Raw genomic sequence first — 24,343 nt, 5'->3', positions numbered from 1 at the left:
CCCCCCCCCCCCCCCCCCCCCCCCATGTTTTCCTCTGTGTGTGTGTTTTGCTTTGTAGACTGAGTTCTTCCTCTGGTAGCAGTCACCGTAGTTTGTAGTTCTGTGAACCTTGATGTTATGGAAGGCTTCTTCTTAGGCTCTTAAGTGACTGACTAGCACTTTATTATTGCAGTTTAGTTTTGTGCTGCTGGGGATATGACAGCGCTCTCCCTGGGTCAGAGCCCCAGCCCTGCGGTTTCTGTCTTTCCTGAAGCTTGCCATTCACATAGAGGTGTGTGTGGTCACATATAGGGGGAAATTAATTTTATAAATATGCATTTATTTAAATAAGATTAGTGTGTTATAAATGAAGTAACCATTTATGTGTCTTGCCAGATTTTCAAATGCCAGCACAAGTAGTGATTTACTGTTGGTTTTTCCCAGGTTGCCAAAGAAAGTGTGCTCCAGTTCTGCCCCCGAGCGAACATTGAGGCCCACCACGACAGCATCATGAAGTATGCGCATCCTTTTGTTACAAAGCTGTATGTTAGGAATTTTTAATTAAACTTTTTAAAAGCCTAAGGTATTTTTATCCGGCATCTATTCTGTGTTTTTTAAAGATGATTCTAAAATACATAGACCATGATAGGTCTGTGCTATGGTGGCATTGTTTTTACCATTTTGTGCACTTTTGAATTAATTTGCTAAGAGATTTTAATGTCAGTGAGGGCGAACTTGGGAACTGAGAAAGGACTGTGTTTTCATGTCTGAGGGTCCTCCGAGGCTCTGGGCCGTGACTGTGTGGGACTGTACTTCCTTCAGGCTGCCCTTACGGAGGTGTGAGAGCAGAGGCCCCTCAGTGTAACCTCCACACTAGAAACTGATAAAATAGTAAAAATAGTCCCTGTGTCAAGTGCTAGAGTTAGAAGGAGCCTTATACTTTCTCAAGCCATTTGTCTCTTGGGCTATTTCTCATTTTCTGGATGTTTGCTTTGTAGACCTGCCTATGGCCCTGTGACCCCCTTAGCCTGTGCTGCTTTCCCAGTGCTGCTAAAAGCAGAGCCCCGAGGGGCCTGAACCCTGCCTGATTGTGACCATGTGAGGTGAAGCCGCAGGCCCAGCAGATCCTGGGAATGTATTCTTTGTATGTTCCCAGGCACTTGCTATCCTGAGAAGGCTATGGGGTGGGGAGCCACGAGTGAGCTTGTGCCAGTTTTCTGCCAGTTTAAGAGTTTGTCTGGTGCCTTAGGTAGCTGGTCAGAAGGGAGAGCTATTTGAGAACAGTTCCTTTCAAATGTGCTCATGTTAAGAGAATTCCAGTCTTTCGTATCTATGGTGTGTGCATCCACCAACAGTTATTTTTACAGTTATTTATCCTTTTCAGGACTCTGTGCTGAAAAAATCACCCAGAAAGCCAGTTTTGGTGACCTTTTTTTGTTTTGCTTTCCAGCCCAGACTATAATGTGGAGTTTTTTCGACAGTTTATATTGGTTATGAATGCGTTAGATAACAGAGGTAAGGTGATTTTAATGTTTTACATTTCAGTGTTTCCTCTTTCCTGTGTCAGAGCTGGTTAGAGATTTAGTATCCAAGTATGAGTTAGAACTTAAGAGACCCAAAAGGAAATAAGAACCGGGGAGGGGTGTGTGTGCGACAGTTGTACTCTGTTGCCGCAGCCAGTCTAGAACTCACTGTGTTTCCCCAGGCTGCTCTTAAACTGGTGACAGTCCTCCTGCCTCAGTCCCTGGCATGCTGGGATTTTCCTGCCCAGTGGCTGTTTACCTGGAGGTGTAGATAGAAGGACAGTTGAAGGTTCTGCTGAACCTGACTTGGTGTGACTGTTTTGGGTGGCTGCAATATGTCTTGACTTGTGTACAGACCTGGGAAGTGGCACCTGTGTGTCACTCAGGAGGATGACAGTACCAGTGGGCAGAGCTCTGGGCGGTTGTAAAGTGCTCTGGACTGAGGAGGTGAGGCAGTGATTGCCCTGCTCTGTGTTGACAGGGTCCTTCAGACAACCGTGTGTGGCTGGGATTGATGTCAGGCTCTCTTGATGAGACTGCTTCTACCTCCCAAGGGCTAGATGAAAGGCCACTGAGCGCGCAGTTTAGCTGCCCATTAAAGGCGATGGCTCTACTATTACGCTAGCCTGTACCACAAGATCCTGGACCAGATCATCCTCTTAGGTGGAACAGATTTCTCTGGAAAGCCAGGCATGGTGGACATGTCTTTATCCCAGTATTATGTGGCAAGCTGTGGGGCAGCCAGAAACTATAGTGAAGAGGAAATTAGTGCTGCAAACTGTGATAGTAATTACTAAAAGGGAAAAACATTGAAAGCCTGAAAGACCCTTGAACGTACCTCCTCTCTGTCTCCTAACCTTAAGTTTCTGTAGTGGTTTCCACACCCCTCATCCACTGCTGTGGATTACCTGACGATAGGAGTGGGTGGGCATGGTTTGCCCACCTTACCCTTGCCTTCTTAACGCTCTGATGTTTCCCCTATTTGTGTGAGTGAGGGGGTGTTTTGTCTGCATGTATGTCTCTGTAACATGTGCTGGCCTAGCACTCAAAAGAGTCCGAAAGAGAAGGCCACATCCCTTAGACTGGAGTTACAGACAGTTGTAAGCCACCATGTAGGTGCTGGGAATTGAACCCTGGGTTTTCTGGAAGAACAGCCAGTGCTCTTATCTGCTGAGCTATCTCTCCAACCCCACTTCTGGTATTTTAGAAGTGCCTTGAGTCACGCCCAGGGCCTCATGCATACCAGACAGCCTCTACTCACAGCCCCAGCACTAGGGAATCATTTCTGAAAGTCTTTTTCTAGAGTAAATTTGCACTAAAAATTCCTTAATTTTGGGTTTGCTGAGTGCCCCTGTAACAACATGTCATTGGCCAAGGCTGTAGCCCAGTGTTTTGGCCCTAAGTGGCAAAAGTGGTTGTTATGGTCACTGTAGTCACAGTGAGCATGTGCTTCATTGAAAACGAGAATTGTCGTGATTGTCGTCTGAACAGTCCACAGAAGCCCTTGCTAACCACTGTTTCTTTTTCAGCTGCTCGGAACCATGTGAATAGAATGTGCCTGGCAGCTGACGTGCCTCTCATTGAGAGTGGGACTGCTGGTTATCTTGGACAAGTGACCACTATCAAGAAGGTGAATAAAACACCTTTTTATTTTCTATGTACTTGCTTGAGACCTAGGAAGGGAAGAAACTCTGGGTGTGTATAGTGTAAGCATGTCAGCATCCAAGGCATAGAGATTTCATGACAGATAGGACGCAATGGTGCTTGGGTCCCTGGGCTCATTGTGGTCTCAGCAAACCCCCATGCTCAGACAAAGCCTGGGAGGCTCTAGAGGCCAGAGGAGGAGACCTTTGACTCTGTACCACTTTGTTTCCTTTATCTTATCTGCTAAAGTCCTTAGACCTTAGGGATGGTCGCGCACCTTTAATCCCAGCACAGGGAGGCAGAGGCAGGGGAATCTCTTGAGTTGGAGGCCAGCCTGGTCTACAGAGTGAGTTCCAGGACAGTCAGGGCTACACAGAGAAATCCTGTCACAAAAAAAACTAAAAGAAACAGAGGAAAAGAAGAGAGAAAGAAAGACCAAAACTAACAGACAACAACAGAAAAACCCTTAGACTAACTGACATAACAAATTGTACAAAAATTTTTAGTAGTCGTGGGATTTTGTGTCCTGTTGTAGATGACAGAGAATAATTGAGACTTCTAAAAGTTATGGTGCCGCCTGTGAGTTCAATTCCCAAAACCACACGGTGGCTCACAACCACCCATGCTGGGATATGATGCCCAGGCATGGTGTCACAGCCTTTTCTCCCAGCAACTGGAAGCAGAGACAGGAGGATCTCTTCAGTTTCAAGGCCAGCCTGGTCTACATAGTGAGTTCTAATCCAGCCAGGGCTCTGTAGTGAGATCTTGTCTCTACATAAGTCAGAAGTTACTTTGGGGCAGTGAGATAGGCCTGCAGGCCCTTGCTGCTAAGCCTGAAAACCTGAGCTTGAGCCCTTGGAACCGCATGTTAGAAGGAGAAGATGAGTTTCACTAATTTCCCTCTGGGTTCCACACGTGTGCTGTGGTGCTCCTGTGCATGCACACACATTTATTTATAAATTCCATAAGTTACGTTAACTTTTGGGTTTGGGAGTCTAGTTCAGCTATAAAAATGAGGTAATAATCCTAACTCCAGGTTAATAATATTAATTATCATATAAAAGAATCTGGCTATACAGATCTGCAGAGGACTGAAACTGTCTTTGGGTGTATTTGTGAAATATTTTAAGCATTTTTAATAAAGCTAAGAAGAGTAGATTGTGTGCACTCATTAACCTCATTTTATAAAATCTTGGGTTGTGATTGCCTTGCTCTTCAGATCTGTTTTTTTAAGCTTCTTCAGGAAATAAACATTAAAAGCTACATTTGAAGAATTCCTTTGCAGGTTCGGAAATATATTTTTAAAAGCACTTAAAGTGGCCTGTTTTGTTTTTTTTGTTTTTTTTTCCCCCTAGGGGCATCACAAATGTGGCCCATCTATGTAACTGTTAGTTTTGGAAGCTGATTCTGTGCATTCCATAGAGGCTGTTGTGTGTGTTGCTGTGTAGAATGTAGTAGGGTTGGGGTCTGGGTGCATAACAGCTGTAGCTCTCTCATTTTCACCACTGCGACATCCAATATGACCGCTTGTTGGCGGCTTCATCCAAGACATTTTGTTGGAAGATGAAGGGCACAAGAGCATTATGGAGGAAATCCTGAATCCACCATTTAATTTATATTAAAACAGCTTTTGTGGGTTTTGATTCTTTGACTGTTACTAGAAAAACACTTTTTTATGCTCCTGTGAAGGCTGTGGTTGAGACATGCTGAGGTAGAAAGGGATTCATCTGATTGTTGACACATAAAGCCCAGGTACATGAGAGAGGGAGTGTCTGCAGTTGCAGTGCCTATAACTATGGAGGAATAACTGCTTTCTCGCGTCCTAACTTTATAGGGTGTGACTGAGTGTTATGAATGTCATCCTAAGCCAACCCAGAGAACTTTTCCTGGCTGTACGATTCGGAACACACCTTCGGAACCTATTCATTGCATTGTTTGGGCAAAGTATTTATTTAAGTAAGTGTTAAATATTTCTGTCATATTTCAGAACTGATCATGGAAAACGAGGCCATTTTTACTTAGTCTTGAATAGGGTATGTTTACAATGTTAAATATGGTGAAGAGATACCAGTGGTTTTCTGGGGTTCAGCTCAGACAGCATTCTTTGCATGCTATGGATGAGAGTTTGGATGTTCAGTCTGGTATTCGACGTAGGCATACAACTAAGTTTCTAAAAATTATATATTTGGAAATATGAAAACATACTTATAAATAACCCATTAGTTAAACCAGAATCACAATAGAAGTTAAAAATACTTAGTGGGGCTGGGGTAAAACTCAGTAGTGACATGGTACTTGCCTGGTGTGCCTGAGGCCCTGGTTGGGATCTCTTGACTGTTCAGTAACCGTCCACAGCCAATGCTAAGGACAGTGAAAAGAACCACCTGGAACTTGTGGGATGTCTGAACATGGTGGTTAGGGGTGGAGGTCAGATTTTCTCATGTGTGTGCTCTGTAAGAGCAGAGAGTGCTCTTAACCACCGAGCCATGTGTCCAGCCTGAGGACCAATTTAAGGCATACAAAGCACTAAAAATGGAAGCGTTATCTGTGTATTGTATGACTGTCATCAGAAGGCAGTGGTTCATAATGCCGGCTGTTGTGTGGAGAAAGACTCACTTGCAGTCAGCTGAAGTTTGTGATGCAGAAAGTGTTTCTAAAATCAATAAAAGTATGGTTGGTAAAAAATGGTACATGGTGGCATGCAGCAGTAATAGCCGCACTTACGAGGTAGAGAGGCAGGAAGTTCTGGGTTCAAAGCCAGGCACCCCTGCACATGCTACTTGCCATGTAGTTCTAACCCATAATGAGACCCTGACTACAGCAGAACCTCAGTGCTGCAGGGTGGAGTGTGCGGCTCAGTTGGCAGGAGTGCTTGCCCACACGACAGAGGCCCCAGTGTTGATTTTTGGCCACAAAACACATGGATAGACATGTCTCACTCCATGAGAGACCCAAGCAGGCGGTCCTCGGGGTGTGAGACATTGGCAGCTCCCATCCCACACGGCAGTGTTGGCGTTAAATAGTATGACCAGAGGGAGGCTTTCCTGTGGAGTGTTTGCAGAGCTTTGCTTTGCAGTTTTGGGGGCAGTGTGTGGAGGTTCCCCAGAAGCAGTGCTAAGCCTTGTCCCTTCTGTATCTAAGTCACTCAACTGGCTTTAGGGTGACCTGGTTGATGAAGAGTCTTAGCTTAACTGTTGGTAATTATTAAGATTTAACATTGATCTATCTTTAAGCAGCTGTTATTCCTAAACCAGCTGTATACCCAGATCACCACACGATGACTAGGATTTATTTAGTTAACCCAGAGCGAAATGCTGGGCAATGATTACTTCACCCTAAACCTCCAAGCCTGCATAGTTTCCTCCCGTTCAGATTTCCCACATTATACTTGCTTGGTCCCGTTCATCTCTCCTCATGGTTCCAAGTCCTCTCCTGCAATCTGCTCTCCCAGTCCTCCCACTCGCTTCTTTCTCCTCCACTATGGACCAGGATATCCCACCCTATTCTCTCCATTGCTCAGCACTAAGTGTCACAATGCAATGTCAAGACTGAAACCAGATAGTGGGGCAGAGAAATCAACATGTGGGAAGTGGTATACATTACACAAGAACATTATGCCAATAATTATCATTTTAGGATTATTTTCTTTTCTATAAGAATACAAAGTGCCACTTGGGGAGGCAGAGGCAGGTGGATCTCTTTGAGTAGGAGGACAGCCTGGTTTACAGAGTGAGTTCCAATATAGCCCTAGCTACACAGAAAAACCCTGTCTTGAAAAAAGAAACAAAAAGAATACAAAGTGCCTTATTCTCTGTAGGTTTCCTGACCTGGAATGTGGCCTTGAGAATGTGTAGCAGATGTGTCATGTTGGGAGCCTTGTAAGTGTGCCAGCATTAAAATGTTCTAGAAGAGAGCATGCCTGTCTCTGCTGACACGTTTTCATTGGAATATTTGAAACCTAGCTGATAGATGTGGATACACGTCTGAGATCTAGCTTCACCGCCATGAGCAAACAGCACAAACAGATTGCCAGATACTCCTCCAACTGTGGACTGTGATTCATCAGTCGCTAACTGTGTCCCTGCTAAGCACTTGGTCTATTGTAGATCCAGTATTTGCGGAACAATATTCACATTTGTTCCAAATGCCTGTACCTAAATGTTGACTCTTTTGAAATTGCAGCCAGCTGTTTGGAGAGGAGGATGCTGATCAAGAGGTGTCTCCTGACAGAGCTGACCCTGAGGCTGCTTGTGAGTGGCTGTTGCCTTTGCTGTTTGCCTGTTTGTGTGTTTAATGTGTTATCTATGTTTTTTCCTCTGCTAATTTGATAGTGGTACCTTAAGGAACAGCAGTGGTTGTTGTTAGGTGCTAGAGATCCCATACTTAACATATGCCATTGCATTTTGGAGAAAAAAATTTATGTGTATGAACGTTTTCCTTGCAAGGATGTCCAGCCCCATCATCCAGTTTGGAATGGGAGTCTTTTGGTGGTAGTTTTTTGTTTGTTCCCATCCCCCTAGACAGGGTTTCTCTCTGTAGCCTTGGCTGTCCTAGACTCACTTCATAGAACAGGTTGGCCGTGATCTACCTGCCTCTGCCTCCCCAAGTGCTGGATTACAGGCATGTGCCATTGCAAGTGGTTCATTGCAGTTTTTGAAAATATTCGTTCAGTGTGCGCTGGTGTTTAGCCTGCATCTCTGTCTGTGGGTATCAGCTCTTAGAGTTACACACAGTTGTGCACTGCCATGTGGCTGCTGGGAATTGAACCTGGGTCCTCTGGAAGAGCAGTCAGTGCTTTTAACCACCGAGCCATCTCTCCAGCTCATTGCATTTTTGAACCTTTTAACAAAGGAGTAGTTCAATTTCACTGATTAGAGACCTCTCACAGATCTAATCATTAGGGCTGAGAGCAGTTCCCTGTTCTGTTTATAGGGCTGTGCTGTGAGCTGTCACAGGTGTGCTCTTTAGAGACTGAGTCACAGGGCTGGAGAGATGGCTCAGGGGTCCAGAGTTCCTGGGTTCAGCATCTAGCACCCATGTGCTGGCTTCCAGCCTCCTGGAACTCCAGTTCCGAGGGCTCTCATATCCTTCTCCTGACTCCCAAGGGCACAGTTAGCCGCTTGTCGCACACTCGCACAGGCAGGTCAAAGCCTCGCACATAAGACGGCACAAAAAGACGCTGATGCTCACGTCTCTGTCCTGGAGCTCCGACTGTTTGCATACAGCTGACTTTGACGAATGACCTTTTTCCCACAGGTGAGAACTTAATTGTCTATTGAAAATAGGATGCCTGTTTTGCAGGGGAACCAGCAGAAGCTGAAGCCAGAGCCCAAGCATCTAATGAAGATGGAGACATTAAGCGTATTTCCACTAAGGAATGGGCTAAATCAACTGGATACGATCCAGTAAAGCTTTTTACCAAGGTGAGGCTTGTCTCCATCTCCACCCTCCCCACCTAATCGGACTTCCGCTGCCTTCTTCTTTTGATGTTTATTTAATGTGTCTGAATGTTTTACATGCAAGTATGTGTGCACCATGTATATGGGGGTGCTTGACTCAGAAGTGAGGGTCTGAGCAGAGAGAACTGGAGACATGGATGGTAGTGAGCCGCCATATGGACGCCGGGAACTGAACCCCAGTCCTCTACACAAGCAACAAGAGTTCTTGCTAGGCTCTCATGGCCCACGCCTTTCCTCCCAGCACTCAGGAAGCAGAGATAGCAGGATCCCAGCCTGGGACAGGGCGAGTTCCAGTACAACTAGGGCTATAGAGAGAAACTCTCAAACAAAACAAAACACCAAAGGGGGAAAAATGTACTTAACCCCCTGAACCATCTCTTCAGTCCCCAGGGCTTCCACATTTTAACTCCACCTCGAAACTGCATCTCAGCCAGGTTTACTTTTTTTTTTTTTTTCTTTTTTCTTTTTAAACCTAATAAGAAGGGGCACCATATGGCACGATGTTCCTGTGTGGAGGTCAGGAAAATTGGGATTTTGCCCTACCTTCACATGAGCTCCAGATGGTTGTGATGGACACTATTCCTAGGGACTAATGACAAACCAGAGTTCTGTCTGCCACAACTCAAAGACAGCTGCATCACCAAAAGCCCTGCCTAGCATGGATGACAGCTCGAAGAGCTGGAGCACGGGCACAGCCTGCAGAAAGCCCTGTGGGTGTTCGTGTCTCTTCTAGGCAGTTGGTCTGAGCCACTTGACTGATGAGAGGGTGCCTTCCAGCCATCCTTAATGCTTCTATAGATAGCCTTAAGAGCGAGAGGCCTGGTGAAGCTGGGCAGTTTCACAGACTTCTACAGGTTCTGGTTTACTTCCATGGGCTTGAACTTCCCTGCAGGATGAAGTATTGTATTTGGAGGGAACTGTCACACCAAGAGATCAAACTGAGGCTTTTGAGCCATGTGTAGCAAGAACCTTTATAGGGTGAGCGTTCTCCCCAGCCCCATTCTTTAAAAATGGTATATAGATAGTTTAAGTCTCGTGAAGTAATCTCTAAGTTTGAACTAATTTCCAGTGTCCTGATGAAATGCTTGGTGTAGTCATACTGACTGCTTTGGGAAGAGCCAGTTGTGCCACTGATGGAAGCGGCCCTGCAGGAGGGGTGCAAGGCTCACTTCTGTACCGTGTTGGTTTTGCATCTCTTTCCTGCTCAGAGCCTCTTAGCAGTCCGGCTTACCTGTTCCGAGTCACCCTTGAACTAATAACCCTTCATACTGTTATCTGCTGAGTGTTTCTTGAGGAATCTGCAGGACAGTCGTGATTGGATACTGCTCAAGCTAGACTCTCCCTTGTTACCTTGACTCCCTGGGAGGTTCATTACAGGAAAGAGACCTTAGCTCTTCTGAACAACTCCAGATGTCTGTCTGGTGTTTGTTTGTTTGTTTGTTTGTTTGTTTCAAGACAGGGTTTCTCAGTGGAGCCTTGGCTGTCCTGACTTGATCTGTAGACTAGGCTGGCCTCAAACTCACAGAGATCTGCCTGCCTCTTGCTGAGATTACAGGTGTGTGCCACAGCACTGGGCTCACTCCAGAATTTCTTAATTGTTTATAAATTTAAGATGCTCCTTAACCCAACCTCAAAATGAAAAGGACAGAAATGGAGCACAAAACCTCTAAACATATTACAGAAACAGCATTGAGAGACTGGATTATTGTGTTGAAGCAGAGCTCGTTATCTTACTGAGTCCTTTGTTTCCTTGAGCTTCTGTGGAGTGGATAGGGGAGGCATAGGAAGGGTTGAGTGCTCAGTAGCACTAAGGGTGCCATTGCCCTGCCTTCTCCAAAAATCTAAGTTTTTTCCTGTAGTGCTGAGAAGTGTTACTCTGCTTACATATGCCTTTAGACCTGATATTATGGTATAATTATAGTAAATCAGCATAATTTGATCTCTTTATCAACGTGGCCTCTATGGGGTTTGTTTATTTCAGCTCTTTAAAGATGATATTAGGTATTTGCTGACAATGGACAAGCTCTGGCGCAAGAGGAAACCTCCGGTTCCGCTGGACTGGGCAGAAATCCAGAGTCAAGGTAAAGGCAGCTACTCCTTCATGTACCTCCCTCGGAAATGATGTCAGCTAAAGAATGAATGTGTTCGTGAATGCAAGTGGTTGGGCTGAGTATAAAGGGAAGACTTTAGATACAGTGACTAGTGCTGCTCCCACCCTGAGACACGCCAGCCAAGCCCTGCTCTTGTAAGCCGTCTGTTTTCTTAGTACTTTTTAACTGTCATTGATTAGGATGTCATGGTTTCATTATTGCTGAAAGTGTTGTGGATGTATACACAAATCGGGTTGTGTGCTCTCGTAGTTATTCCTTTAATATTTTAGGAACATTTTAAAAATTCATAGTGAAGGAAATAAAACAATTCTCATTGGCATACTGTGCCTCCTTTATAAGAACTGTGCTGTGCTGAATGATTGGAGTTAAAAGGTCCCTGGAGTGACACGTAGCAGCGGCAAGTGATGACATAGTGTAACATTGGGCACAGGGGAGCATGCCTACAGCTTCTGATTGCAGGGTGTTAGCTGTGCTGGGCATAATAGGATATGTTTATTTTTAACTGTGTGGGTGTGTGTACATGAGTGTAAGCTGTCGCCAAGGCTAGAAGAGGGCCTGGGGAAAGCAGCCAGCTCTCTTACCTGTTCGCACCTGTCCAGCCCTGCCATTATGTTCTTGAATGTCCCCAAAATACCAGGAGGCCCCACATGGTGTTAGATGGTCCGCACCTTCAACAGTTCTCTTACATACATGCCTGTCGTGATAATAATCCAGGGCGTGCTTTCTTTGGTAAATCTTCTTGGTGCCAAGAGTTGATTCTGTTGACTAGAGCAAGGTGGTGTTTATTAGATGTTCTTGGTCGTTTTTAGGAGAAGACGCCAATGCATCCGATCAACAAAACGAGCCCCAGTTGGGTTTGAAAGACCAGCAGGTTCTGGATGTCAAGAGCTACGCAAGCCTGTTTTCAAAGAGCATTGAGACTCTGAGAGTTCACTTAGCAGAAAAGGGCGATGGAGCTGAGCTCATCTGGGATAAGGTTTGTTTTGAACTGTGTCCATCCCTTAAATGTCTCACCTGTGTTGTTCCTTTGCGCCAGGAGAGGCTAACAGTTTCTTACTACATTTGAATGTTTCCCTCTCCAGTTGTTTGTTGTATTTTTGGTTGGTTGGTTTTTCATGATAGGGTCTCTGTGTAGTCTTGGTTGTCCTGGAACTTGCTGTAAACCAGGTTGTCCTCAAACTCAGAGGTTCTCCTGCCTCTGCCTCCCAGTGCTGGGGTTAAAGGTGAGCACTATGACCACCTGGCTCCAGTTGTTCTATTTGAATGTCACGTACATAAACTTAGATATTGCAAAATTTTGTTCTGGCTTCTAGTAACGTACTATGCTTTATGGCTATGTTGACTAGAAAATAATTGATCTCAGTGAGGTGTTTGACTGATTTAGAAAAACGGGTGTAAAGCACTCTGCTTTTGGGGGCAGCAGCTCATCTGCCTGATTTTAAAATAGAAAAAAAAATTGGCTACACACACCCTCAGGATGGAGCCTAGGCCTTTGTTTGTGCTAGATAAGTGCTGAAACATATCAGCAGCCCTTGTGCTTTGCAAACAAGGTCTTACCGTGTAGCTCAGGCTGATCTTTACACTTGAAAGCATGTACTGCCACACTTGCCACTAAGATTGCCTTTCTTTTGAAGTGACAGTATTTCAGAAGTCTGGGAGGGAAAAGCAAGACGAGATAGCATTGTAATCCCAGCATGTGGGAGGCTGAGGTAGATCACTGCTGGAGGCCATCCTACGCTGTACAGTCAGCCTGTCTCCAGCAAATCACATACAAAATAGCATGACGTTGTTTGGCTTTTGTTGTATCTGAGAGGGGGCTGTCCTCCAAGCTGGCCTCAAACTCCCTACATGCTGGGGGTGACTTTCCTCTTCTGCTCTTGCTGCCTCCCTTCCTCAAGATGCACACCAGTTTGCCTAGTTCACATGATGCTGGGGACTGAAGTCAGGGCCTCACACATTCCAGAGGGATACTCTACAACCTGAGATACATTCCCGGGAAAATGGAGTTTTTTAAAGTTGAAATCGTATTATGAGTTAATAATTAATAATAATGACATTTTAATTGTAGGTAAAATGGATTACATGCAAAGTTAGTTTATTCTTGTAGTGACAAAGTTTTTCTGTAGGATCTGAGAATGTGTCTGTAGAGTGCCTACTGGCCCATCATGCATGGGGCCCTGGGTTTGATCCCCAGCATGGGAAGAGAAAGAAAGCTTTGCTATAGGTCTCAGGGTAAGGAAAACTGATTGGCTACTTTTAGAATCCTCAGACAACTTTGTGTTCACAAAGTTGAATCAGAAGACATTTAAAACAAAGCTAGTGACTTTAGTTTTCAAATTCTTCTAAACACCAGTCTCTTGGTTTATGTGATATAAATGGTAGCTTTTAAAATATTTTCTTTGTTGTTATTCTAGTGATTTGGAAAGTTTCTATAACTTCCCTAAGGCCAAATAAGGAGCTCATGGAGCTGAGCACTGCTCCCCTTGTGACTAATGTGTGTCTAATGGTGCCAGAGGCCAGTTGGTTTTGTTCTTTTAACCAACATGAGTGTTCTGCCTGCCTGTGCATGTAAAAGACATTCGTCCTTGGTGCCCACAGTGGCCAGAAGAGTTGAGCAGACCCTGGAACTAGAGTTACAGGTGTTTGTGAGCCATCCTGTGGTGTTGGCTGGCAGGTGGCGGGACCTCTAGAAAACAGCCAGTGCGTAAACCACTGCTCTATCTCTTCTGCCCCACAAGCCATTTCTAGAAGAATAAAGCTGTGGAACCAGGTGTGGGGGCACACCTCTAATCCCAGCACTCAGGAGGCAGAGGCAGGCAGAACTCTTGAGTTTGAGGCCAGCCTGGTCTACAGAGTGAGTTCCAGGGCAACCAGAACTATACAGAGACACCCTGTCCTCAAAAACAAAACAAAGAATCCCAGATAGTCAGCTCTAGTGGTACACACATCAAAGACCAATAGCCTGAGAGTTCCCAGCCACTTCTAGACTGTGGTGATGGTGGGCCTTTGTAGAGACTGAAGCAGGTCAGTCTTGCCTGGAGTCTGTGCATGGCTAGCAGCCTCACTGCTGATGGTTTTTTAGTGTGTTTATTTTTCTTTTCATGTGTATTAGTGTTGTGCTTGCACTGCATATGTGCAGCGTGTGTGTGTGTGTGTGTACAGTATTGAGGCTCCTGGAGCTATAGTTATGTTGTATCCACCACGTGAATGCTGGGACCTGAACTCCGGTCCTCGGTGAGGGCTGCAAGGGTTCTTAGTAGACCATGGGCCACCCTTCCAGTTCACGAGTGTACTGTTTAAGTAGCAATGCTGTCCCAGCAAGCATGGTGCTTCTCAGTGTTCTTGGCAGGCTTGTCTTTCCGGACCAGAGAACTAGATGAGCCCCCGCCCCCTACACAGTCAGCCGCTATGCTGCTCCCTGTGTGGGTCTTCATCTGTCCACGTCTTCCTCTGCTTCAAATCAGCCCTCGTTCCGCCTGTGGGACTGCAACATTACAGATTTGTAGATGTGGCTGTTCTGAAGGTAAAGCTAGTGAAATTACTTTGATTAGACAAAGCTTGTCATTTGTGTTACTGGCAGGATGATCCATCTGCAATGGATTTCGTCACGTCTGCTGCAAACCTCAGGATGCACATTTTCAGCATGAATATGAAGAGCAGATTTGATATAAAGTGTAAGTTGTTTGTACTTTGAGTTGTGCCATCAACAGACACATATAGAGGGGATTTTTTGTTTTTGTTTTTTGATTACTGCTAAACACATTTGTCTGTTTCTCTCCTAGCAATGGCGGGGAACATCATTCCTGCTATAGCTACTACTAATGCAGTGATTGCCGGCTTGATAGTGTTGGAAGGCTTAAAGATCTTATCTGGAAAAATAGACCAGTGTAGAACCGTGAGTGATCTTTTTTGGTTTTGGTTTTTGAGATAGTGTTTTACCATATAGCCCTGGCTGATCTGGAACTTACTGTGTAGACTAGGCTGCCTTGAACTCACAGGGATCTACCTACCTCTGCCTCCTGGGCTGTGAGATTAAAGGCCTGTGCCACCACCACAGCCAGCTCTTTAAAAAGTAATTTTATAAGAAACACATTAAATGTCCGGAGGATTGAACTCAGGGCTTCCTGTCCTAGGCAAGTGCTGCTACCACTAAACAAAGAAAATGCCTTTGAAATTTTAAGACAAAGTCCCAGGTAGCCTAGGTTAGCCCTGATCTCACTGTGGATCTGAGGGTGACTTGCAAAGGCCCCTGGGAGTCTACACCTCTCATCCCACCTCCAGCTTGGTTCAGCTTTCAAGTTATTTTAGGCTGCCTTTTTTTTTTTTTTTTTTTTAAGATATATTTAATATTTTATTATTCATATAGCATTCTGCCTGTGTGTCTGCCTGCACGCCAGAAAAGGGCATCAGATCTCACTATAGATGGTTATGAGCCATGATGTGGTTGCTGGGAATTGGACTCAGTGCCTCTGGAAGAGCAGTCAGCGCTCTTAACCTCTCAGCCCTCTCTCTAGCCCTAGGCTGTCATGTTTTTAACTTCTAAGAATTGTTTTTATAATATATTTTACAGCTGACTGAATGTTTCTTACGGCTTTCAGCTTGAGTCGCAAACAGTTTCTGGCTGTTGAGCTTATGGAAGTATCTATTTGATGGCCTTGTTTCACTTGTTTGTGCTTACTTGATAAATATCAATGTGGATTGATGATGTTCGGGGGGGCTAAGTGTTAGCAGGAATTGTGACTTTCCTTGTTGGGTACTGGCCTTAAGCGGTTTGTGCACAGTAAGTGTGAAAGAGCTTCAGCTGTGTATTAGTACTGCTTATTGCCTGCCACACCCACTCTCGTGGTGCAGCCCAGGTCACAGAAGGCTCTTTTTCCCTTGCTTCTCTTGTCTTGCTCTCTGCCCAGGACTCAGTAGAGCAAAAGCTACAGACAGAGGCCATACTGCATAATGACCTGGCTTTTCCCAGGGTGGGGGTCTTTGTGTCCCTCCTGAGAACTGATTTTTTTTTTTTTTTTTATGTTTTTGTTTTTTGAGATGGGGTTTCGCTGTGTAATAAGCCCTGGCTTTCCTGGACTCACTTTTGTAGACCAGACCAGGGTTGGCCTCAAACTCGCAGAGATCCTTCTGCCTCTGCCTCCCTGAGTGCTGGGATTATAGGTGTGCGCCCCTGCACAACTTTATTTTTTTTAATGTGCATTGGTGTGAGGGTGTCAGATCCCTGGAACTGGAGTTACAGACAGATGTGAACTGCCATGTGGTGCTGTGAATTAAACCTGGATCCTTTGGAAGACCGGTCAGTCCCTTTAACTGATGAGCCATGTCTGCAGCCCCCTGGAGACTAGTTTACCTTGGATCCTGTGCTAACTTACAGTCATAAAGTGACAGTGGAGCTGGAGATGAGATGGCTCATCAATTAAGAGCACTGGCTGCTCTTCTGAAGGACCCAGGTTCCATTCCCACTCCTGCATGGCATCTTATAACCATAACTTCAGTGCCAGGGCATCTGAGGGCCTCTTCTGACCCCATGGCACCAGGCGTGCGTGTGGTGCGCAATAAAGTGAAATTGGGTCTCTCACCTTCTTGTTCGTTTCTGGTAGTTGTGTTAGCTCCACTGAAGCTTGCAATATTTTAAAGATTGGCCCTTCCTCATTTCATCTTGGGGGTTTGTATTTGGAGCTTTACTTCTGTGAAGAGACACCATGACCACCGAAACTTTCATTTATTTGTTTGTTTGTTTATTTTTATGTATACAATGTTCTGTCTGCATGTAGAGCTACACACCAGAAGAGGGCACCAGAAGTCATTATAGATGGTTGTGAGCCATGATGTGGTTGCAGGGAATTGAACTCAGGACCTCTGGAAGAGCAGACAGTGCTCTTAACCTCTGAGCCATCTCTCCAGCCTGACCACGGCAACTCTTATAAAGCAAAACATTTCGGTGGGGCTGTCTTGCAGTTTCCGAGGTTTAATCAGTTATCTTCATGGAACATGATGGCCCACAGACAGACATGGTGCTGAAAAAGAAGCTGAGAGTTCTACATCTGAATCCATAGACAGCAGGAAGAGAATGAGACACACTAGGCCTGACTTGAGCTTCTGAGACCTCAAAGCCAACCCCCCAGTGATACACCTCCTTCAAAAGGGCTATACCCCCTAAAAATGCCAGTCTCTGTGAGCCTATTGGGCCCATTTTCATTCATGCTGGGGGGGGGGGTTAGATTTTTTTTTTTCCAATTTTTTTCGCTTTACTTATGAGTGTTTTTGCCTGTATACATGTACATTCCTAGTACCTTCAGAGGTCAGAAGAGAGTGTCAGATCATTTGGAGCTGGACGTACAGGTGGTGAGATCGCTGCATGACTGTTGGGATGTGAACCGAGGCCCTTTGAATGAGTAGTCAGTGGTCTTAACTGCTAGGGCATCTCGAGCCGTCAGGAGGCTGGCTTATGTATGTACGTAAATTAGGCTGGGATCAAAGGTGCGTGCCATCACCCCCAGCTTCTCTGTTCCTTTTTAAATTTGTCTTGGTCCTTAATTTTGTTAGTTGTTTGAGTACTAGAGTTACGGTATCACTGTAAGAAATACCACTCCTGACATCTGTGAAAGCGTTGTTATTTCTTGCCCAAGTGGGTGTTGGCCTTGTTGACACACACAATGAGGTGCAACCCATCAGGTGATAGCTTGACCCTTATGCTGAGTTTAAGTTATGTGACAGAAGAATGTGCTGTCCCAAGGAGATGTCTCTCCATTAAGCTCAGCCATCTCCATGGTAGCTGATCACCAAAGGGTGCAAAACCATGCCTCTTACAGAATCAACTTCCTATGCCTATTTGACACCTGGAGAAAAATATTGAAGCCATTTGTGATTGGTTGTACAATAAACGAGGATTTAAAGCTGAGCATTGGTGGCATGTGCTTTTAATCTTAGCGCTTGGGAGGCAGAGCAGAGGGATCCCAGTTGAAACCCAGCCTTTTCTGAGTTCGAGGTGGGATCAGGATGGCCAGGTCTATACAGTAAAAGCCTGTCTTGAAAACCCCCCCCCCAAAATTTTTTTTTTTTTTTTAGGTTCATCTATAAAATTGTAACTCAGTGTTTCTGACTCTTGCTTGTGTTTTCTCTCTGAAGATTTTTTTGAATAAACAGCCAAACCCAAGAAAGAAGCTCTTGGTACCCTGTGCACTGGATCCTCCCAACACCAACTGCTATGTTTGTGCCAGTAAGCCAGAGGTGACTGTGAGGCTGAATGTCCACAAAGTGACAGTGCTCACCTTACAGGATAAGGCAAGTGCAAGGGCTGGTTCTTTTCTCCCTTTAAGGGAGCCTGGGTGAAAGTCACTCTTTCCAGTGTCACTGTGACACGCTTAAGATCAGCCCTGGTTGCTGGGTGAGTAGAGCTTCTCCTGCATGCCTTCCCACCCTGGTCCCCACTGGCCTCTTCTGTCTGCGCTTCCAGGACATGCATCTCATCCTAGAACGGTGTGGGCCCACTGACTGGAGTAGGTATCACAGCAGTGTCTGCTGGTGAGCAGGAGGCAGGCAGTGGGGAAGTCATATTTCTGACAAGTGACTTGTCCTTCAGTTGGCCTATGGTGAACAAATACTTAACATTTGTAATGCTAACTACTAAGGTACTAAGGTTGAGTCCTGTCTGTCAGAGCAGAGGCCTGGTGGTGACTCTCTTGAAGGATGTGTGACTTGCTTTCCTAGCATGTAGGTGTTAGTTGAAATTGCTTTGGAGCTGAAGGACCCTGGTGTGGTGTTGACACTGTGGAGACAGAGATTCCATTCTTAGTGTTGTCGCTTAAGCTGCATTTTGGAACATAAGGGGGCATACTGTTTGAAACAGGAAAGGTTGGGGTCCTGTTAGGCATTTCTCAGTCAAATACCTTTCGTGACAGGGTGGACTGGAGACAGATGAAATGGGACAGGTGTGAGGCCCAAGTTTAATGTGCAGGGGGGAGGAGAGGAGCTTCTTCTCTCCAGCCTCTCCGGCTGTGTCTGCTCCGCATCCACGGCCACCTGTGGGGCTGGGATGTGGGCAACTTCTGGTTTCCTGCTGTTGGAAGTGGGGAGATTATTAAAGGACAGAGAAACACTCAATGGGTTTGATAAGCCTGATGACCCAAGACCCTTTGTGGAAGGAGTAACCCAGTTCTGAAAGCATTTGTCTGGTCTATACATGGGTGGTGTGGTACTTGTGCATATACAGTCACATAGATGTAACACATACAAACGACACACACACAGTAGTTACGTAATAAGTTTTAAAGAATAACCTGAACTCACTCCGGTGGAAAAGTAAACCTGTATAGAAGAATACAGGGTTTCTTAGGGTCTCTAATTGCCTACATTAGTTAATATTTAATTTCTCCACTTTTAGATAGTGAAAGAAAAGTTTGCTATGGTGGCACCAGATGTCCAAATTGAAGATGGGAAAGGAACAATCCTGATATCTTCAGAAGAGGGGGAGACAGAAGGTACTGCCCTTGTTCTACCATCACCTGGCCTCTCCTGAAAGAGAAGCTGGGCTCCCTTTCATTGCGCGTGGTAGTGTCTGTTGCTATCACAGTCGTGGCTCCTTGTGGGAGGCCTCCCAGGGTGGTGTTTGTCTTCCACAGTTCCAGATTTGGAAGCTTACTATTGCTGGGGTATCTTGGGTGCCTTTTCAGAGACCTCATGCACCAATAGTGGCTGTTTACACGTTTTAACGCTTTTTTTGTTCATTTCCAAGGACACTCTGCCTGTGTCTTGAGCCGTGGTTTAGGTTGGTGGTGAGCATGCTCTCTCTTAAGGCTGTTAGGCACACTGGGAAGTGTAAAATCCTATTTTTTATTCAAGAGTGGCAAGGTCTTGATAATTTCCCCAGTGTTCAGAATCAAATACAGAGGCTTACACCTGTTAGGCCAGCCCTGTGCCACTGAACTGCTCTCTAGCTCTAAACGATCTTGAGACTCCATGTCAGGGGGCAGGAATATAGTCAGCTGTTAGAGTGCTAGCTGGGCATGCATAAAGGCCTAGGTTCAGTCCCAGGGCTTCGTAGACGAGGCTTAGTGGTAGATAAGGCCGGAGTGGCACACCTGTTCCAGTCTTCAAAGGGGGGGGGGGGAGTGGGAGGATCAAGACGGTCAAGGCCACTCTGCCCAACAGGGTACATCTGAGGTTGAATGTTCGGGTCATATTCTGTCTGGACAACTCTCCCTACCTAGAAGGAAAAGTTTATCTGCTTTGTGTTGTGAGTTCAACAAAGAGTACACTGAGGTGCTGCAGAGTGTCTCAGGAGTGGGTTGTGTTAAAGTGCCCTGACTCCGTGGGGTGCAGGCTCCGTCTGCTTGGGCGGTGTTTGTGCCCCTTTGTATTCTCTCCCCTTGAGGTACTTCTGGTAGCTGAGTGTTCAGGGCTGAAATCCTAACTGCCTAATAACAGTTAGGAATTCCACAACCTGTGGCACTCAAACTTTTCCCTGAGTCCTCTTGCTGTGTCTACAGGCAGCTTTTCTCACAGAGATTGTATCCCTGAGCTCTGCGTGGACAGACTTCTTCTACATAGACTCTTCTCTTTTTAAAGTAAAAGTGTTTTGTAGTCCAGGCCGGCCCAGAAAATAGCCTTGGCCTTTTGATCCCTAGCCACCACCTCCCAAGTCAGTCACTCTTTTGGGCACTGTGGGTCATGTTATGAGAATGCCTAGTCTTTGGGAACACAGTCCAGTCATAGTGGGATTGGACTTTTAAGAACTAACCTGCCTGCGCTGTGACATAACGAAAGCATCTTCATTCTGTCACATCTAGCTAATAACCCCAAGAAGTTGTCTGATTTTGGAATTAGAAATGGCAGCCGGCTTCAAGCAGACGACTTCCTTCAGGACTACACTTTACTGATCAACATTCTCCATAGGTAGGAACTGTTGGTTCTGGGGTAGAAGAACCAAACTCAGGGGAAAACAAAGTGAAGCCAAGGATTCGTATGTGGACGCTCCTACTCATTAGCTGCACAGGGGATGTGGCTACGGGAAAATGCTGGGGTTTAGAAATGCAGCAATGGGTAGCAAAACAGTGTCAGGGTAAGGTTGAGGTAGCTCCGGGTAAGGGTGCTTGCAGATCTGAGTTTAGTTCCCAGCACTCCTGGGGGGAATTTTCTAAGTATCTTCATATTCTTTTTTATTTATTTGTTTGTTTGTTGTGTGTGCAATGTTCTGTCTGCATGTACACCTGCAGGCCAGAAGAGGGCACCAGATCTCACGATAGATGGTTGTTAGCCACCATGTGGGTGCTGGGAATTGAACTCAAGACCTCTGGAAGAACATACCTTTCTCTTAACATAAAATAATATACTTTTCAGATAAATTTGTAAAGTTAAATTTATTTTAGTAATTCAACTATAGTAAGATCTTGCTGTTTTTCTTTGTAAGTTTTATTTCTTCTGTGTTTGTGTGTATGTGAGGGAGTGTGTGTGAGTCTGTGCGAGTCTGTGCATACACATTCATGTGCCCATGACAGGACATGTGTGGAAGTCAGCCGACCATGGCTGCAGCCAGCTGGCGTGGGTGTTTTATTTTGTTTTTAATCTTACATGTGTGGGGGGTCTGTTTTCTCTGTATGTGTGCACTGTCCAAACAGGGCATTGGATCCCCTTGAACTTAAGTTACAAGTGATTGTGAGCCTCTATGGGTGCTAAGTGTGGGGACCAGGTTCTCTGGAGGAGCAGCTAGTGAGTGCTCGTGACTGCTGAACTATCTCTCTGGCCCTCTTTAAGTATACTTTAATATGCCCATTAGTCCTGGCAAAGTGTCATAAGAGCTTGTTATAGTGCTCTTGCTTGGTGTTCAAAATGTTGGTAGGACTATAAATTCTACAACTTTACATAGTGGACTCAAAGCTAGATGCCAGTAGTGTGCAATCTCTGGCCTCATCAGGACACCGTCTGGCTATCAGTTGTAGGCTGGGTTTACTTGTGAAAGGGCGGGGTGCTCCAGTGTCTGAAGCAGTAGCACAGTTGGGATGTGGCTTTGTGCCTGTCTTTCTTGCCCTGTGGTGTAGCTTTCAGAACAGAGCCACCTTTGAAAATGTGAGCCCTCTGTCCACCTTGACACATAAACTTTGCACATTTTGGAACTCGTGTGGGAGGAAAGAGTTGCTATTAAAGGTGGGGAAACTCAGAAAGCACTTAACCCTGTCCCAAAACACCAAGGTGCACTCACAAATGGAGTGAAGAAACTTTGGACATAGCGGCCTAAGAAAGGACTTCTCAGAGTTGCTGGACTGCAGTGTTTCTGCCTCAGTTTCCATGTTACCAATACATGAATAAAATTCAGCCTTCACTGTTGGAATTAGAGAAGCTCTGCTCTGGGATTTTCACAAGTGTTCTGGAAATCAGAACTTGAGGGGGTTACAGTGTGTGCTCTGAATGTGAGGCCGTCTCTGCTCCTTTACTCTGGGCCCAGGGTGGTCTCTGGTTTACAGCCTGCCTTTCTTTTACAGCGAAGAGCTAGGAAAGGATGTTGAATTTGAGGTTGTTGGTGATGCCCCGGAAAAAGTGGGGCCCAAACAAGCTGAAGATGCTTCTAAAAGCATCACCAATGGCAGTGACGATGGGGCCCAGCCCTCCACCTCCACAGGTGAGTCACCTCCAAGCCACAGGACTTAGGACAGGCTTCTGCTTTGATGACACGGGTATAAATGCTAGCGCTGAGTTGCTTTGCAATTGATTGAAGAACAGAGCTTTGAGTTTCTTGATCCATGGAGACCTTTACAACTGGGAGGTGCTCAGAGAGGGAGTGGGACAGTTCTGAATTGTCCCGGTTGGGTTCACAGCAAACTGGGTTCCATTCCCGGCCCCTAGTCTGGTTTGCCTTAGGCTTCTGACTTCCTGTTTTATTTGGAAGTTACAAATCATGCCTCTGGCTTTTGAGAGGTCCTTGCAAGGTGGGTGTGGCTTTCAGGAAGGCAGAGTACCTAAGCAAAGCCCCCCCTGAGAATGTTCCTGGGGCTCCTGCTCCTGGGTACCTCTCAGATCCCGTCCTTGCTGCTTTGTGGTTGGGCCGGTGTCCCTCCTTCCCCTCCCCTGACTTGACCATTTGTCTTTTGTCCTCTGGGCTGCAGCATCCTGGGACTTAGGGGTGAACTGCGGCCTACGGCCCATAGAATTGACCCCCTTGCGCTGACCTGCTCTTCCTCTCCCCAACTGGTAGCGTTGTAGATAGAGACTTGAACTCTTAATGTGAATAAACACTGATGCTCTACTGTGGGCAAGTTGTGAAGGCCGTAGCGGGAAGATGCTGATCTGGTTTTACTTTTGACTGGAGACTCACTGACTTTGGAAACAGGGTTAAAGAGCACAAGTGTGAGGCTCTCCCAAGTTTGACCTGGCCACACTGGCTGTAGGGAGTCCCTCTGTCCCTCCGTCTTCTGTCTGAAGTGGGGTAGTAACACTGTCTTCTTCGTAGGGTGATTAGATGAGTGCACAGTGCTCACAGCAGTCCCTGGCGGCTGTAAGTGGCTTGTTGCTGTTGCTGCTCTTTCTCTCTTAGGGCCCCGCCCCTCTTCTCAGTGGGGACTCTCACAGGAGGCATGATGGTGGGTTTGAATTGTGTGCTGGTCACGATTTTTTTTGTTTTGCTTGGAGGAAAAGAAAAAAAAAAAGGATTTTCCCTGGGTCAGTTCAGTTCCCCAGTAACACCCTTCTCTTACAAGTAGACATGCTTGTTACACCGAACACTGGAGATGTTCCCTGAGGGTGGCCAGTGAGGGTGGCTTCGATTCAGAGTGAGCTTTCTGTTGCGTGAGGCCTGGGTGAGCCGCTAGTATCACCCACACTTCACCATTCTTTGCATTGTTTTCTGAAATAAGCACAAGAGCAAGATGATGTGCTCATAGTTGACTCAGACGAAGAAGGCCCTTCAGACAATGCTGACGGCAGTGAGGACGAAAGAGGCCGCAAGCGGAGACTGGAAGAGAACGAGGCTGCCGGGGCCAAGAGGCCCCGCTTGGAGCAGTCAGAAGATCTGGATGACGTCATAGCTTTAGACTGAGCAGACTCCTGGCCTTGATCTGGTTGGAACCAAAGGGGAAGCACAGGGTGGGGTGGCTTTGTGGTTCCGCCCCTGTGAAAGTGTTCATTTGCAAAGACTGTTAGAGACTGCATTGCTATACTGAGAATAGGAATAGTGTTTGCGACCCTTTGAGTGAAGCCAGGCGGGTCAGGGATGGACTGAAAGGACGCGTGCATGTTGCCTTCCCTGTAAATAGCCTTAGCTGTCATTTCCTAGTGGGAAGCGCTGTGGGGTAGGAACGCCGAGACCTGGTTATAAATATTATGCCTTTATTTTTGGCTAGAGAAGAGTTATTTTTAGCCTAGATCTAACCATTTTCATACTCTGACCTGAAAGATTCACGAAGTGTCAAGTGCTATGCATTGAAACTTGTTTTTTAAATGTTACCTGGCACTGTGTATATTAATGTAAAACAATGTTAATTTACTCGAAATTTCAGTTTGTACTGCCTGGTATGTCTGTGTAAGAAGCCAATTTTTGTGTATTTGTTACAGTTTCAGGTTATTTATATTTGATGTTTTGTAAACTCAAACAGCAAATATACTGTACTTATGGACCAAATAAATGGCATCCTGCATA

At 45.8% G+C, this 24,343-nt stretch overlaps 1 protein-coding gene across 1 annotated transcript in view; it reads left to right on the top strand.

The window, feature by feature from the left end:
• The window catches only part of Uba2 (ubiquitin like modifier activating enzyme 2), a 27,637-nt gene extending 3,294 nt beyond the window's left edge, over positions 1 to 24,343 (top strand). The window contains exons 3-17 of the mRNA XM_055594965.1: positions 424 to 494; positions 1,430 to 1,494; positions 3,032 to 3,132; positions 4,981 to 5,102; positions 7,329 to 7,396; positions 8,448 to 8,569; positions 10,587 to 10,686; positions 11,526 to 11,692; positions 14,297 to 14,390; positions 14,499 to 14,611; positions 17,845 to 18,000; positions 19,100 to 19,196; positions 20,505 to 20,610; positions 22,194 to 22,330; positions 23,562 to 24,343. Of these exons, the coding sequence (XP_055450940.1) occupies positions 424 to 494; positions 1,430 to 1,494; positions 3,032 to 3,132; positions 4,981 to 5,102; positions 7,329 to 7,396; positions 8,448 to 8,569; positions 10,587 to 10,686; positions 11,526 to 11,692; positions 14,297 to 14,390; positions 14,499 to 14,611; positions 17,845 to 18,000; positions 19,100 to 19,196; positions 20,505 to 20,610; positions 22,194 to 22,330; positions 23,562 to 23,743 (1,701 nt within the window). The 3' untranslated portion in view covers positions 23,744 to 24,343. The remainder of the gene's footprint in view (positions 1 to 423; positions 495 to 1,429; positions 1,495 to 3,031; positions 3,133 to 4,980; positions 5,103 to 7,328; positions 7,397 to 8,447; positions 8,570 to 10,586; positions 10,687 to 11,525; positions 11,693 to 14,296; positions 14,391 to 14,498; positions 14,612 to 17,844; positions 18,001 to 19,099; positions 19,197 to 20,504; positions 20,611 to 22,193; positions 22,331 to 23,561) is intronic.

Source organism: Psammomys obesus, unplaced genomic scaffold, assembly GCF_907164565.1.
Source record: "Psammomys obesus unplaced genomic scaffold, mPsaObe1.curated_primary_1811, whole genome shotgun sequence".
Lineage (NCBI taxonomy): Eukaryota > Metazoa > Chordata > Mammalia > Rodentia > Muridae > Psammomys > Psammomys obesus.
Note: the sequence above shows the minus strand (reverse complement) of the source record. Positions and strands in the feature narration are given on the sequence as shown.